Source organism: Periplaneta americana, chromosome 17 (assembly GCF_040183065.1).
Source record: "Periplaneta americana isolate PAMFEO1 chromosome 17, P.americana_PAMFEO1_priV1, whole genome shotgun sequence".
NCBI classification, from domain to species: domain Eukaryota; kingdom Metazoa; phylum Arthropoda; class Insecta; order Blattodea; family Blattidae; genus Periplaneta; species Periplaneta americana.
In genome coordinates, this window is record NC_091133.1 from 21937657 (window position 1) to 21953368 (window position 15712).

Here is a 15712-nt window from a genome sequence, read left to right on the forward strand (position 1 = left end):
AATTTAGCAGCCTAAGTGACAGAACTTTAACCGGTATGTAATGTCCTTTCGGTTAGACTGAAACATTTCATTGTGAAATTTAAGGATATAATGTATTCTAACAGTCACAAAGAACTTCAAAATTAAGAGTTTTGTTTCTGCACAGCATTCTTGTGGAAACCTAGGAGCCTTTCTGAATCTTTCGGAAATCGGAAAAAGGATAACTCTGGCCTCTTTCTCTTACTGTTGCTACAATTTATAGCACTACAAACGTCTCCTCCTTGTCCCATATTATTATTCAAATTATTATATTTTAGCCATTAACATTTTCATTACAAGCAATAACGAACATTTCACAAGCATCAATGTGAAATACGCAATGAGCTAGCACTCGATAGAAATACGACACAGTCCAAAGTCGACCATGGACAGTCTATTGTTTCTAATTGCTAACCGCTTGGAGCGCTTTATCACGAGATTTGCAAAAAACACCCCAAGCTTCGCGACTGTATATATAGTAGACTGTGGTAGAAGTCCGGCCATGTCTCTTCTCTTTTCAGGCGTCTTTCTAGTAAATGGTCTGATGAATTGGCCGTAGAGGGCAGTGAGAGCAGGTGAGAATCGCATCCTGAAGTCTTCGAGTAGAAAAGTTTCCTTGGCTAGTTCGTGAGATTTAATATACTGGTACATATTATCAGAGCTTCCTCAAATCTGAGGCTGCCATTAGACAAAACATACAAAAGAAAAAGGGAACAAACAGGCAATGAAAGTTAACAGAGTAAGAGATGTGACAAACAAGTAAAACAAACAAACATTGAAAGCTAATAAGGAAGATGATAGTGGCGCCTCAATTTTTTTCAGTTCAGTGATTTAGAATCCATATAGATGATTCCGTAAGAGTTTGACTGACTCTTTAATTATAAGGAAGGTCAGATCAGGGTTTCACAGAATTGATACAGTACGAGAAGTTTTGTATTGCAGCCTATTGTATTGCATTGTACTGTACTGGTAGGCCTACTGTATTCTATTATTGTATTACAATTAAGAAAAGACAAAATTAGAAACTCAATTATACAAGAAAAAATGAAATTTCAAGATACAATTTTAGATTACATCAAAACATAGCTGTTAAAATGGTAGGTACGGCCATGTTCAACAGATGAAGGAAGAACAGCTGTCAAAATGTATATTGGACTGGAAGCCTGAAGGAAGAAGATGCAGGGGAAGCCTAAGGTTTTCTGGAGCCAAGGCATTTATGATGCCGTGAAGGAAAGACAACTGCAGACTGGAGATTGAATGGATAGAAGGCCATGGCTAGTAAGAATCGGTAGATGTCATCCACATTAGATAACAAATATATTATAGCCTATACCGGTACACTTAAATAATTCACTACACTAATCAAGTGCAAGGTTTAAAGAGTATAACTACAGTCTAGTACATACAGTCACAAAGCTCAATATATACCGGTAGGGAATATGCATTCAATGACAGTTGAACTTTAGTTGCTAGCCATTAGGATCACTACTATGGCCTCAACACAGACAATGCAAAATAGTACCAGCACGGTCTATTGTTCCTAGTACTTTCAGTTGCTAACACTTGGAGTACTGTATCGCGAGAAATGCAAAAAAAAAAAAAAAATCACCTCAAGCTTCGTGACTGTATGATATTAGACTGTGGTATAACGGCGGTGTTTTGAATGCACTACAACAATATAGAAATTAAATTTAATAAGGCATTATAACAAGTTAATAGGAATGACTGAAGAATGCTGGGTTTGCAGTGAAAGACCTGTCCTTGGGCAGAACACTATGCATGAAGAATGAATGAATGAACAACAAGTTATCACAGCGAAATAAACACAAAATAATGTGATGTGGTTCAGGGAATATCATTCAAATTAACGAAAACAAATTTCGAGGCAATGTTCGCGAAAGCACGTAATTATGAAAGCATTCCCAATGTATTTTTTGGCCAGAGAAAATACGTCTTTTACAAAAAGAACAAAACTTTCAGTGGCCATAAAATTGTTTACCACATTAATCATACTGCTGATCAATTTTAGGAAACAAAACTATCATAAGGGTCCTAGCCAATTAGAAACATCGCTAGCAAAGTGACAAATCCATTTGGGTATGGTCAAACAAAAGAAACTGTGAGCGAAATTTTAATTCGAGAAAATAAAATGGAGATTTTACAAGACAATGCGAAACGTTATCAGAAATTCATCCATTTAACATCATGTATCCAGTGGGACTAAAAATAAAAACTGACAGAGCAACCATGCTGAAATAATATTTCACCTAATTATGTCTTTGTCTTAAAATTACTGTACAATTCTTGGTTATGTCACTTATCTATCCCCCCCAACTAACCCACTCTAATTTTCTCACAGTTCTCAGTCTCCTGTCACTTATGTATCTATCTCCCCATGAAACCCACTCTAATCTTGCCTTATTCCTAGGTCTCCTATCACTTGGCTATGCCCTCAACTAACCTAACCTAACACTGTCACATTCCTAGGTCTCATGTCACTTATCTATCCCGTCATCAAACCCACTCTAATCTTGCCATTTTATGTCTTGAATATAACATCCTACAAATGGCCTCCATCAACATTGATACATTGCTGCAAGTGCTCTCGGAAGTTTCTTATGACAAGTTGAATCATTTCATTGGGAATGGCATGAATCTCTTCTTGGATTGCCATTTTCAAATCCCAAATAGTGTGTAGCCGCCGGAAGAAAACTTTCTCTTTGCGATAAACCCAAAGAAAATAGTCTGGGAATGTCAGATCTGGAAACCTCGCAGGCCACACGATATCTCCCAATTGCGAGATCAGTAGATTTGGAAACAACTAGCGCAGTGTAGTCATCATGTTACGGGCTGTGTGGGTTCTAGCCCAGTCTTGTTGGAAAAAACGTTGTGTTGAGATTATTCATTCTTAACAGTTTTGGAACAAAAAAGTTTTCTATCATGTTCCTATACTGTTTGGTGTTGACAGTGAGTGGACGTTCTTCATTGTCTTAAAAAAAAAATAAGGTCCGACAATGCCAATGGAAACTCCAATAGTGCACCATACTACTGTGTAGAGGTTTCTCATGAAAAAGTTGTGGGTTCCTACCTGCATAGTAACGAAGATTTTGCTTATTCACGAAACCTCTATGCTGAAAGTTCGCTTCATCAGACATTGCCAGAGCAGACAAAATGGTCTCATTTTGCTGCACTCTTTCAAGAAATATTATGCAGAATTGTGGCCTATTCTATCTTCTGGCCGCAGCTCTTGACACACCTGTAATTTGTAAGGATGGAACTTCAAGTCAACTTCACAATCCTACGCAGGGAAGTGTGAGACGTAAGTAATGTTCTTGCATGGTGACAAACCAATCGCTGCAGACTTCACTGCAGAGCCACATGGACATGTTGGATATTTTCAGGCGTGCAAACTGTTTTCTGTGGCCCCTCATGTTACGTATTCAGACTGAACCATTTGTTCTCCACTGATTCACCCACCTGAATATCATTCTTTTGTCTGGAATACGGTGATGACAGTTCTCTCCACATTATACCGTAACTTACGTTGCGCGAAAATAACACTATTTCCATGAATATATGCTTCCACTGCCCTGACACGGATCTCCTGTGACCAATGGTTCATGACTAACAAATGGGAATAATAGCTGTTTTGTTTGGGCAAAACAATTGATAGAAGAATCCATTATTAACTGCATGCTTACAAATATAAAATGTACTATTTCCCACGACCCAACTTGTATATCTCATCAAACCCTAATTAATCTTGTCACTAACAGTGGCACTACATCTCAGTAATGTTCAGAATAAAGGAGGCAAAGGAAAAAAAAATTCTCCTGGTAATGGCATCACAGACAAACGTCATGCCCATATGTTGGCGACATTGTGTATTTGGTTCCAGTTGGTTATCATTGTAACAGCACAATTGAAAGCTGCAGTACCTTCTTCTCCAGTTTAGCAATATGTGGAAAAAAAGAAAAGTAATTTATATATATTAAACTTATTTACAAAACAGGCAGTACATTAATGTATTTAGGCTCAGTTACCTTCAGCATCTGTACAAAATTTGCTGATGCCTGGATCCCACAACAGGTGCTCATATGATGGTTCCCTGTTTGCTTTTTCTCTGTCAGGATTCCACTGTGGTATACTGCACTGAAAGTCATGCCCAATATTCATATGAGGTGTGGCATCCGACTCTGGCGCTGAATCACTGCTTGTAGTTGGGCCTTGTTGACTCTCTTCAGAACTAGAGGATTCTCCACCATTTCCATCTACGAAAATTTAATAATTCATAGAAAATAAAATCAGGTATCAAAATGCACAGAGTATTATAAAAACCTTCAGTTCTTTAATTCAGTACTCAATTTAGTATGCGTAACACATTATCTCCAACAACAGAATTACAAATTCAAATAAACTGCGTATGCATTACTTTATAAAACATTCATATTGAAATATTACTCGCCAAAATGTGAATTCTGTCATCTATCAATGAAACAGAAATACCATTACAGTACATATTTCTTTTGCATAGTAATAAAAAATGCTGCATTTACCCATTTTCTGAAGTCTAAATGATTTTTTTGTCACTTAGTTCCGGTACACCAAAATTAATATTAAGATCTTATTTTTCCTTTTTCTGTAGATATTACCATTTCTTACACACCCTTCAGACTGATCTCATCAGGTTACAAAATATATTTCCATTATTATTCTAAAAGTTGTTTATTTATTGGGTAATCGCTTTCTTCTTTGGTGAATCAATTAGCTTACTGCAAAGGATAAGAAATTTTTTCCAATATAAACAAAAATACATACCAGTACCAGATAACTGTTTTTATTTTGAAAGCAATAGTGTAAAAAAAACTACAGCATCAATGCAAATAGTATGTGTACAAGATGGTTGTGATAAAAACTCAATGTATATTTTCTTACTATTGGATGATAAGTTGTCAGAGAACTGAGACTTCATAGAGCTGGCCGGTCGGCAACACAAGAGTTCACCATTTGCTTTAAATAGTTATGATACTTTTCGTTAATTACAGCTAATCTCTAATCATATTAAATTAAATTCATTTAAAGATCATTGAAACAATGTTCAAGTCAACAAACTATGGGCCTTGATTATTAGTTCTATCAATAATATTCAGTTCGTTTTAATAAATACATAGGTGTAATGTACAACTATGTGAAAACTTACTCTTGCAAGGAGTGAGTGTAGTTGAACTAGGCCAAGCAGCATTGGAGCTAGCAGGAGCATTTGAGGCTGATGTGGTAGGAGTCACAGCTTGCCAGAACAGTCCCTGTCCATTCCTAGCTGGGCTGAGCATGGGTGGGGGTGTGTATGGTGGAGGAGGAGATGAAGTGCACAGCCGAGGTGAACGCAGACGTGACTGAAACAGTGGATGAGGATGGGGTGGTATGTACAGGGGTTCAGGTCGCGGCCTCTTTCGTTGCACACGAATAGGACTTGCAGGGATGCTGTAAAAACAAATGATGGACATCAGTACATTAATATTCTATATCCTAAAATATACAGGCCTAACTGTAAGTATGTGACCTTGATAGGAAGGAAATACAGTGTAGTTCGCAGTTATTTTTAAGATACCGGTACTATATTTTTTGTTTTATATAAATCTTCTAATTGTGTTACAGATATTAAATATAAATTTTATGACTTTAAACATTCAGAGATGTTATTTATTTTATTATTAATCAAATAATTGCTTACAAGCGTATAAATAATATTAACTGAAGAAAAGTGAATTCTTTCGAAGTACTTTTCATTTGGGTAAAACGATGAAAATACATTGAGAAAAATAAAAAGCATATATAAATCAAATTCCTCTGTGTTGCTTCACAGATAAGCAGTTGTCACACTACAGTAGAATTCAAATTTCTGGAGATAAAACATTAACAGTTAAGGATTTCATACTGTTCGCTCAAAATGTGTTGATCGCGAAAATTCTTGAAAAATCACTGTGACATCCATGAAACAAATCAACATTATTGTAACACTAAAAGTTGACGAGTGAACTTCTCTACGATCTGTAAAAATAAGTGTCGGTATTATCCTTTCCTTAGTTTAATTGTCCTACTGGTCAGCAATAACTATAATCACCTATGATCATTAATATCTACAGTAGGCCTACCGTAAGATCACAAAACATTTTATGATTGATTCAATAATATGAATGTATCTTTAAGGTACATTTATCAGATTACATGTCAGTGTTACTTCAATAGTATTAAAATCACTCATTTGATAAGATTATCAATGTAACAAATTAAATGACTATTAAAACACACATTTCTAAAATTTTGTTGTCATATTTATATCATTTCTAGTAAAGAGAATGTTGGATGACTGGCTATAATATTGTTCTTTAATAGATACTCAAAGATACCTATATGAAATATCGTGATTATAATAAAATTTGCAAATACAAGGTGCGGCAAAGGAGTTGGACAGTTTTCAAATGGAAATAACACAGGGTTTTATATATATATATATATATATATATATATATATATATATATATATATATATTATATATATATATATATGAACAAATTTATTAATAAGTTAAACAGAAGGTCCGTCTATGCAAATAACTTCTAGTTAATTGTTCCAAACAGATAAGCATTGACGAACCTTGTGTTTAACTTAATAAAGTAGCTTAGCGGGTTTCCAATATGGCTTTTAAATTTATTAATGCCAAAAAATCTGGCTATGTGTGCCATTTGGATATTTGTACATACATTTAGGATGTCTTGAAAATTACGTCCCTCAATTGTTGTCCGTCCCTCTGCATGCACTCTTCAAGTCTTTCCCTGAAGTTATGTGTCGCGCTTTCTAACATTTCGTCATCAATGTTGGCAATTTCCTGGGCAATGACAATCTTCAGGTCATCGAGTGTTTGAGGCCTATTTACGTATACCATGACTTCGGGTAACCCCACAGAAAACAGTCGCAAATAGTAAGGTCAGGCGAACGGGGAGGCCAGAAAATATTGCCGCACCGAGAAATTATATGTCCTGCGAACATGCGGCGCAAAACTGTCATGGAATTTTCTGTCATATGAGCCGTGGCACCATCTTGCTGAAACCATACCATCTGCGTATTAATCCCACGAAAACGCCTACGTAGTTTTGGTTGAAGAAATCTCGTTAGCATTTCGTTGTAGCATTCACTATTCACTGTCACGGTGTTCCTGTTCTCCTCAAAATAATAAGGGCCTATACTATAGAATCTAGACACTGTACACCAAATTGTAACCTTTGTACTGTGAAGCGCCCACTCGTGTAGTTCTTTAGGATTTTCGGGTGCACAGTATCTAAAGTTTTGCTTATTTACATAACTATTCTAATGCAAATGCGCCTCGTCACTCATGAACACAACCATTTTGTCTGCCAAAATGTTGAGCATTATCTCGGCAAATGTCTTATGTTGGGCACAGTCTCTCTCATTTAATTGCTGAATAATCATGAGTTTATAAGAATAAAATCTGAGATCTAAATATAAGTTTTGCCGCACAGAACGATCTGCAAGTCGCAGCACTGTAGCCTGTGGTCTAGCTGATCGATGAGGACTCCTCATAAATACCTCTCTTACTTGCTCAATGTTTTTTGGCGTCCGTACACTTCGAAAATGGCCTGATGGTTTCTTATACGAACCTGATGATGTTAATCGAAAGCTTTTTATTCATTTCAGTATGGTATTGTGACTAGGAATGGCTCCGTGGTGGCCAACATTAAAATGGAGACGAAAGACACGCTATGTTATCACAACTGAATCACCATTCTTGGAAAATGTCTCGACGATAAAAGCACAATGCTCCGCACTCCACGCCTCCATGAATACACAAATGGCATCAAAAATGCTAATAAACAACGGTCGATCGATATCCATAACCCTCCACGTTGCTCAGTAAACAACCTTCTAAAAATGACCAACTCCTTTGCAGCATCTTGTATTATAGGTGAAAAATAACATACGTACTACATCCGTTTGATTAAAAAAATAATGACACTTCTTTGGAATAGGATGAGAGAAAGATTGTAATGTGAAGTGGAGTCCAAAACATACCTCTGGCTACATCGATAACAGATTATTTATAATTGAACTGTCAATATATTAGAAAGAGATAAAAATACTTGGGCCAGTGATACATTCATTAACTTACCAGGTACCTAGACGAAATCATAACATGTACAAATGAATCTATTATTAAAATGTAAAACATTTTAACATACAATAAAATACAATAAAACTTCTTTTATACATTTCGTATTTATTCGTTTTTCACAATTATTCGTTTTCTTATATTTTATATATTAATTTACTTCGAATATATGTTTTTCGTTTATGCATGGTTTTTACAGTTACCATAATCATATTTTAAATTCCATGAGATATGAAACGTTATTTATATGTTTTAAATCAATTATGCTCGAAATTAGGTTTGCTATGAGAAAGCAAGAACTCGAAAATAATGTTGTTGTTCAAATGCCTAGATGTTTGGCAATGGAAACATTAGTCCTCTTGCACCCCAGTATTTTTGGGGTATAGAATCTGCTTTTTGTAAGGTTCTACATCTTCCTAAATGTTCTAAGTTCATGAGTTCATTTGAATTGCATGACACACAAAAAGAAGTTGTGAAGTTGCGAACCACTTTTAAATTCGTGCTTGCCTCCAACAATCTTGTATTCTTTATTGAAGATGTTACTGATTTAGAAACAGTGGAACATTTCGTTACACACCATAATATAAGTGAACAAATTATGGAACAATTATCACAGTTTCGCGGCATGGTTTATTCATTAGGAACAAACATATTATTAAATTAGGATCACATGGGAAGAATAATAAATCCATTTCGTAAAATCTTCTGAGTTGGAGTTTGAAATGTAATACATCAACCAACTATGGCTCTAAGCAGCTAAGATTTTCTACACAATCTTAGATTCTTGAAGAATATGTGATAATTTGAGTAGTGGCTTGAAGTTCTAAATTTCTTTTGTGAAAATTTTACTAAATTGAATTAACCTGTTCTGCCCTATAGTCTTCAAATGCTATTTCAGATATTATTAAATGTCATTTCAGCTGTACCTTCTTCTCACTTATTTGTTTATTTCTTCAAACCCTCATAAAATCGCATAAATAAAGTTTCTTTGTATTAATGGAGAAACACAATCTATAGTCATAGTTTTATGCCATTAAAGATAGTTCTTATTTCTCTTAATTATATCTGTTACACATGCGAATTTGTTTCTGAGTAAACATTTAGAATGGAAAACATCTCACCTCGTAGGGCTGAGAAACACGTCATCATCACCTTCCTCCTTCAAGTTGTCTAATGCCACCTGAAGTTTTGGTCGCTGGCTGCGATTGTTGGTAGTAGTGGTTGTGGTGGTCGTAGTAGTAGCCATGCTGTGGTGATGGTGGTAGTGAGAGGCGTGGTGTGTGTTGGCACCCTTGCCAGACAAACCTTTCTTGCCGCCGTCAGGCTCGTTCTTCTTACTTTGAAACGCCGAGGTGCTGCTCCCCATCATCACCGTTGTGTTAGCACATGTACTCCCCGTCACCACCAAACTCTTGGCTGGATGATGATTTGATGTTTGGAAGAACTTGAGTTCCCCATTACTGTCTACTACAATCCCTGTGAGTCCTGAGTTTCCTACTCCGAAGTCCACCATTCCATTTCCAACAAGCTTGAACGAGTGTATACCTCCGAAGTCGAACTTCTTTCTGCTTCCAAAGTCCTTGGGGCTGCTAGAAAGGAGGGGATCTTCTGAGTTTGGCATCATTTGCGATTGGAGGGATTGGTGCGGAGACAAAGGGAATGTGACCTGCCCTTGAGCAGGGGCAAAGGTAACAGGAGGTAGAGGTGATGACACCGAAGATGAAGAGGCAGGCACACTGGACAGAGAAAGGGGAGACGGAACAGGGGTTGCCGATAACGGCGATTGCGGAGGTGGAGAGGGGTTGGCTAGTGTTCCATAAAGGCTAAATCCGTGTGGGGACCGCAGGTGACTGCTCACTACACAACCTCCCTGAGTCTCCACTGGCAACACCTCGGAGAGCGCGGCTTCCACAGCAGCAGAGCTAGACATGGCGGCCGTGTAGAAGGCCGCAGAGAGTGGAGATGAAGCAGGTGGTACATGACCACCGCCGTGCGAGATCACTGACTGCACAAAACTGTCTGTTGCACCAGACTGTTGTTGTGGTGAGGACAAGGGCAGCGTGCTCGTCATGATCGTACCATGCACAAATGACGGCGACTGCCCTTCCTGACTGGCTGGTGGCGTCGGATACGTGAAGCCCGGTGAATCATGGTGTGTTAGAGGTGACGGTAGAGGCGACTGAACTGTAAGGGCTGCGTGAGGTGAGTTGGCATAACTCTGCTGATGGGGCGACTGCGTTGTACGGTAACCACCTGATGGATCTTTAGACACGGGAGATGGCAATGCAGTTCGTATATCAGTGTTGGATGTCACCACAGCCGGTTGCCCATATGTGCTGAAGTCAGCTAGCCCTGCAGGCAGAGGCGAATCTAGAACAGCTTGGAAGTCCTGGGGCACCGCATGATGGTTCTGAGTGTTGTACTGTGGACTCTGGACGCTGTCTTGCAGTCCAGCCGTCGCTGTCTGGTAGTCCTCGAGAGATGCGATGTCTTGAAGCTGTTCTGCTGTTGCCTGATCTTGTAAAAGGGTTGCTGCCTGAAACTGAGATGTCAACCACTGTTGGTCAGTTAACATGTCCCTATAAATATTGGCAAAAATTGGGTTTATAATATAATCTATATGCACAGGTCTGTGAAGATATAATGCTAATAATCAATAATTGACAACAAATTTCTGTGTTCAGAATAAATAGTTTTCTTTTTCATAAAATATGAACAATATGAACATAACTACAACGCTAACAAAATATGTACTTCCATATAATTATATTGTAAGTTTTAAGAATAAATTACAGTAGAGTCATTTATCCTTCGAAGAGGTGGAAAAATTTAAATATCTTGGAGCAACAGTAACAAATATAAATGACACTCGGGAGGAAATTAAAAGCAGAATAAATATGGGAAATGCCTGTTATTATTCGGTTGAGAAGCTTTTGTCATCTAGCCTGCTGTCAAAAAATCTGAAAGTTAGAATTTATAAATCAGTTATATTACTGGTTTTTCTGTATGGTTGTGAAACTTAGGTTCTCACTTTGAGAGAGGAACAGAGATTAAGGGTGTTTGAGAATAAGGTCCTTTGGAAAATATTTGGTGCTAAAAAGGATAAAGTTACAGGAGAATGGAGAAAGTTACACAATGCAGAACTGCACGAATTGTATTCTACACCTGATATAATTAGGAACATTAAATCCAGACGTTTGAGATGGGCAGGGCATGTAGCATATATGGGCGAATCCAGAAGTGCATATAGAGTGTTAGTTGGGAGGCCGGAGGGAAAACACCTTTGGGGAGGCCGAGACGTAGATGGGAGGATAATATTAAACTGGATTTGAGGGAGGTAGGTTATGATGATAGAGACTGGATTAATGTTGCACAGGATAGGGACCAATAGCGGGCTTATGTAAGGGTGGCAATGAACCTGCGGGTTCTTTAAAAGCCATTTATAAGTAAGTAAGAGTTTCGACTATCCAACAGTCTAGATTATCTTGGCTGACACGGATTCATGGCATAAGCCAACCATAATTTGAGTGTGTCACTGCATCTGTGGCTCAAGCCCTAACATGTTGGTTTTCCGTGCAAGTAGCCTGAATTTAATACCCAGTCAGATCGTGATGGAATTTGTAGTGGACAAAGCAAACATTGAGAAGGGTTTCTCTCGGGACACTCCCGTTTCCTTCTTTCATTCCATCAACACTTTCATCTATCATCTGCAACAGTTAAAAATAGGTGGGTGTAAAGTCTTGGTGATTGTCCCGATACTGATATGGGAAGAATTTAGATCCCCTGTCTCTGGAGATTATGAGGTATCTACTCGTCTGGGAATGGGACCTTGCACTGGTGTGGCTAAGATAGGATGGCTCACCTGTCAGCATAGGATTCATGAAAGCCACCTGTCGGATTTGGATAATAATCGCATATGTTTAGAGTGTACAAAAGACCAATGTAAGCCTCAAGCCAGTGCCCTAACACTGGATCCAAAGTTGGACTATTTATTGCAAACAGTCTGTGGAGGCATCCAGACTGTGAGGCCAATCCTTAGTACGTTTCGAGTAGAGTCAACCTGAGGATGTATGATCAAGATGCTGTTGCTGCGTTGATTACATACAATCATATTGATGTATGGTCTAATAACTAATGACATCAGCATTAGACTGTGGCTCATAGTCTCGTTAAGCATCGAATTTCTGCCATGTTTTGTTTCACCATGGGTCTCAGAATGGGTGCTGATACTAGGTGCGGGGAAAGACATATACTACGACAAAACTGAAATAGAGTTTGTTTTTTAGTATAGTAATAGTCAGATGATCTATAATGCTGCAGCTGTCAGAAGTGTCCCTGGCAGGAGCTGAGTAAACCACTGCCGAGCTTGCAGGAAACTGAAACCCTGGCTCATGTGCTTCGCTTCTGCAATAACAGACACTAAATTTCGCAATTCCATTGCAAGCTATTTTTAAAATGCTAAAAATTATGAGGTTTGTGAAGTAATTTGTATTTCAGATGTACATTCTATAAAAAGAGGGGATATCGTAGTAATTGACAAGTATCATTGACCCAACAGTGTGATTCAAAAAAATCTGTAAACCAAGTAAAGGATGTTGATATAGAAAGAAAACATGGCCTTAAATGATAGAAAAATACGGCATTCAATCCTGGGAAGTCATTGGAATTCTTTTTGGTGCTTGTACAATGATTTCCTTATGTGCTGCCTCATTGTTCAAAAAACTTGGATTTAACATCAATTGCTTACAGGAGATGTCTTTACAAGTTCTTAAAGACTCCTTGGGCATTTTACATAATTTGTACAGTGCTAATTAATGTATTTAATTCTTTTTTAATAAAATCTAAACATAACATGATGGTAGCTTCCCTTTGATGCAGGATTACGTTTATTATATGTTTTACAATTAATTATACATAAAATTATAATTTTTATTCAAATATTTTTAATCTGTTGATTTAGAAGTAGGCCGAATCTTTTAGGTACTGTACCGTATGGTACTCTAGAATGGGCAGCTATCTCGTTTGGGATAATCTCTCTTAAGAAATACACTATCTAGTTTCAATGTAAGTGCAAATATAAGCTGAACAGTTAGTAGTAGTAACCCTTTTTTGAGCCACTTTTAGTTTTTGATAAATACTGTCGTGTTTTCCGTACTGGCATTGTCAGCAGAATATGCTGACATCTTAGTCACATCTAGGCTTGACATCTCTAGTTTAGATAGCAATTGATTTGTTATGGCCTCTGCTGTTTCATTATTATCACACGTTATATTCCGTCTTCGAAATGAAAATATCCCACAAGTATTGGAAAACAATTAATTGCACCTATATTTGACGCATCAGTTACTACAGAAAAATACAAGTTATTTTCTTTGACTTAGATACCTATTACTGGAACAAAATTCGTTCTGGCACCAGGAATCAAACCCAGGAGCTCTCAGCTTTGCGCGCTGAGCTATGCCCGGACCTGATTCACGCCATACAACTGTTATTTAGCACCCAACCCAGCCAACACAAAAATAACTACCAGCAGAAAAAAAATATTTTCGCCATTACTACATTTTTCTTATTTATAAGTATTTGATGGTAATTTACATAGTTATTTACGATACGATCTCAAAAGGAGGACAAATTAGCGTCCGGCAAAAGTTAAGAGGACAATTGACTCAAAATCCGAACTGTCTGATATTAATGTCAGACATATAGCTGCCCCAATCTCTATGTTTCACTATCAATGAAAGAAGTCTACTTCATACTCTCTAGGCTCTTTTGAAGACTGACAGGTAGTACAACACTTTCTGATATCGAATTTAAAGAAAACATTTTCAATAAAACCTTTTCTTTTAATTATAAAAGATACTTGCAAGTAATCTGTAAATTAGATATGATTATTATATAAGCCTACTTGTATAGTCTCTGCAAGCTGGGCCGCATCAACTCCGTGCAGCAGCATGGTGTCCTGCACTGATACTTGTTGAAACACATCCTCTTGAAGGCTGGGTGAGAAGTAACCACTGCCGTCCTCTGTGGCTTGGTATGTCACACCTGCTAGCGAATAACTGTCTCCCTGGAAACTCAACTGTAGCTGTTGCTGTTGTTGTTGCTGTTGCTGCTGCTGCTGCTGCTGTTGTTGTTGCTGTTGCTGCTGTTGTTGTTGTTGCTGCTGCGCCGTGGGCATGGTTGGTTGAGGGCTGGGACTTGCACTACTAGAACTTGAACCATGCTGAGCACCAGGATCAGAACTTGCTCTTTTCACTGCCACCTAAACCATAAAGATTATTTAATAGTAATCATTATCTTTGAAGACTTTCGAATTATGTGCATATAAATGAAATATTATGAAGTAGTGAGCATTATGAAAGAGTGTGTTTATGTTGTGAACGTGCTCATACTTGCAGTACTATAAAATATTAAAGATTTAGGGTTCTCCAAGTTAAAACAGTTAAATATTCCATGCAAGGTTATAGAGAAAATATGGACTTCACACTTAAAATTGCAAGCAATAAAATTATCAACAAATAGAACTAAGATATATTCTATTACTATGGTGTACCGAAGTACATATGATGTTTCCATGCAGTAATTCTGCATTACCATATGATGAAGAATAGGTAGAACGGAGAAAAATTCTCTCCGACAGTAGACAGAATGGAGAAAAATTCTAACAATAGGTAGAACGGAGAAAAATTCTCTCTGACAATAGGTAGAATGGAGAAAAATTCTCTCTGACAATAGGTAGAACGGAGAAAAATTCTCTCTGACAATAGGTGGAACAGAAAAATTCTCTCTGACAATAGGTAGAATGGAGAAAAATTCTCTCTGACAGTAGGTAGAATGGAGAAAAATTCTCTCCCAAGGATTCAATCCGGCATTGGAACTAGAATCCGACGTGGCTTAGTGGATAAAGCATCAGCACATAGAGCTGAAAACCTGGGTTCGAGTCCCGGTGTTGGAGAGAATTTTTCACCATTCTACCTATTCTTCACCATAAAACATATTCTTATTTGTTAAACAGAAGATATAAAATTTTGCCAACAGTAAGGTACTATTCGAAATGACTCATAACATAAGTATACAGGTACTGGTAACTAAAAATTAAGTAAATTATAACTATATTTTTACATATTTTGGTGTCCAGTAACTTAAGATAGTTTGGAAAAATTTCTGCAATTAAATTTAGCAATAATATAAGGTGATTTTCTCTTAAAAAGTGAACAGTGTTTCAATGTCATTGTATTATATACAACAAATATGAAAATATTGGTATAACGGTCAACTCATATCACAGTCTAATTATTTATCTTTTGAGTGTGCTATTCAATGTTGTGTTTATGGATGTTACAATAGTCTTGCAAATAAAAACTCTCAATAGGATAGAGAGATTAAAGCGTAATTAGCAGTCCAAAGATTTTTATCACAGTAAACTGCATTACTTAAGCCATATATATTTTTTTACATCACTGACACGGCACATTATTTTTGTATGGGTATATCTAGTTGAATGACAG

The 15712-nt window shown here is 37.3% G+C and overlaps 1 protein-coding gene across 6 annotated transcripts in view; it reads right to left on the reverse strand.

The window, feature by feature from the left end:
• LOC138692622 (zinc finger protein 541) overlaps positions 1-15712 on the reverse strand; it is a 1853746-nt gene that overhangs the window by 48320 nt on the left and 1789714 nt on the right. For 5 of the 6 annotated variants that reach the window (XM_069815665.1, XM_069815669.1, XM_069815666.1 and 2 more), the window contains 4 exons: positions 14110-14466; positions 9326-10761; positions 5219-5499; positions 4062-4289 (listed from right to left, as the gene is read on the reverse strand). In XM_069815665.1, coding sequence (XP_069671766.1) covers positions 4062-4289; positions 5219-5499; positions 9326-10761; positions 14110-14466 — 2302 coding nt within the window. The remainder of the gene's footprint in view (positions 1-4061; positions 4290-5218; positions 5500-9325; positions 10762-14109; positions 14467-15712) is intronic. The other variant, XM_069815664.1, reaches the window with a different exon arrangement.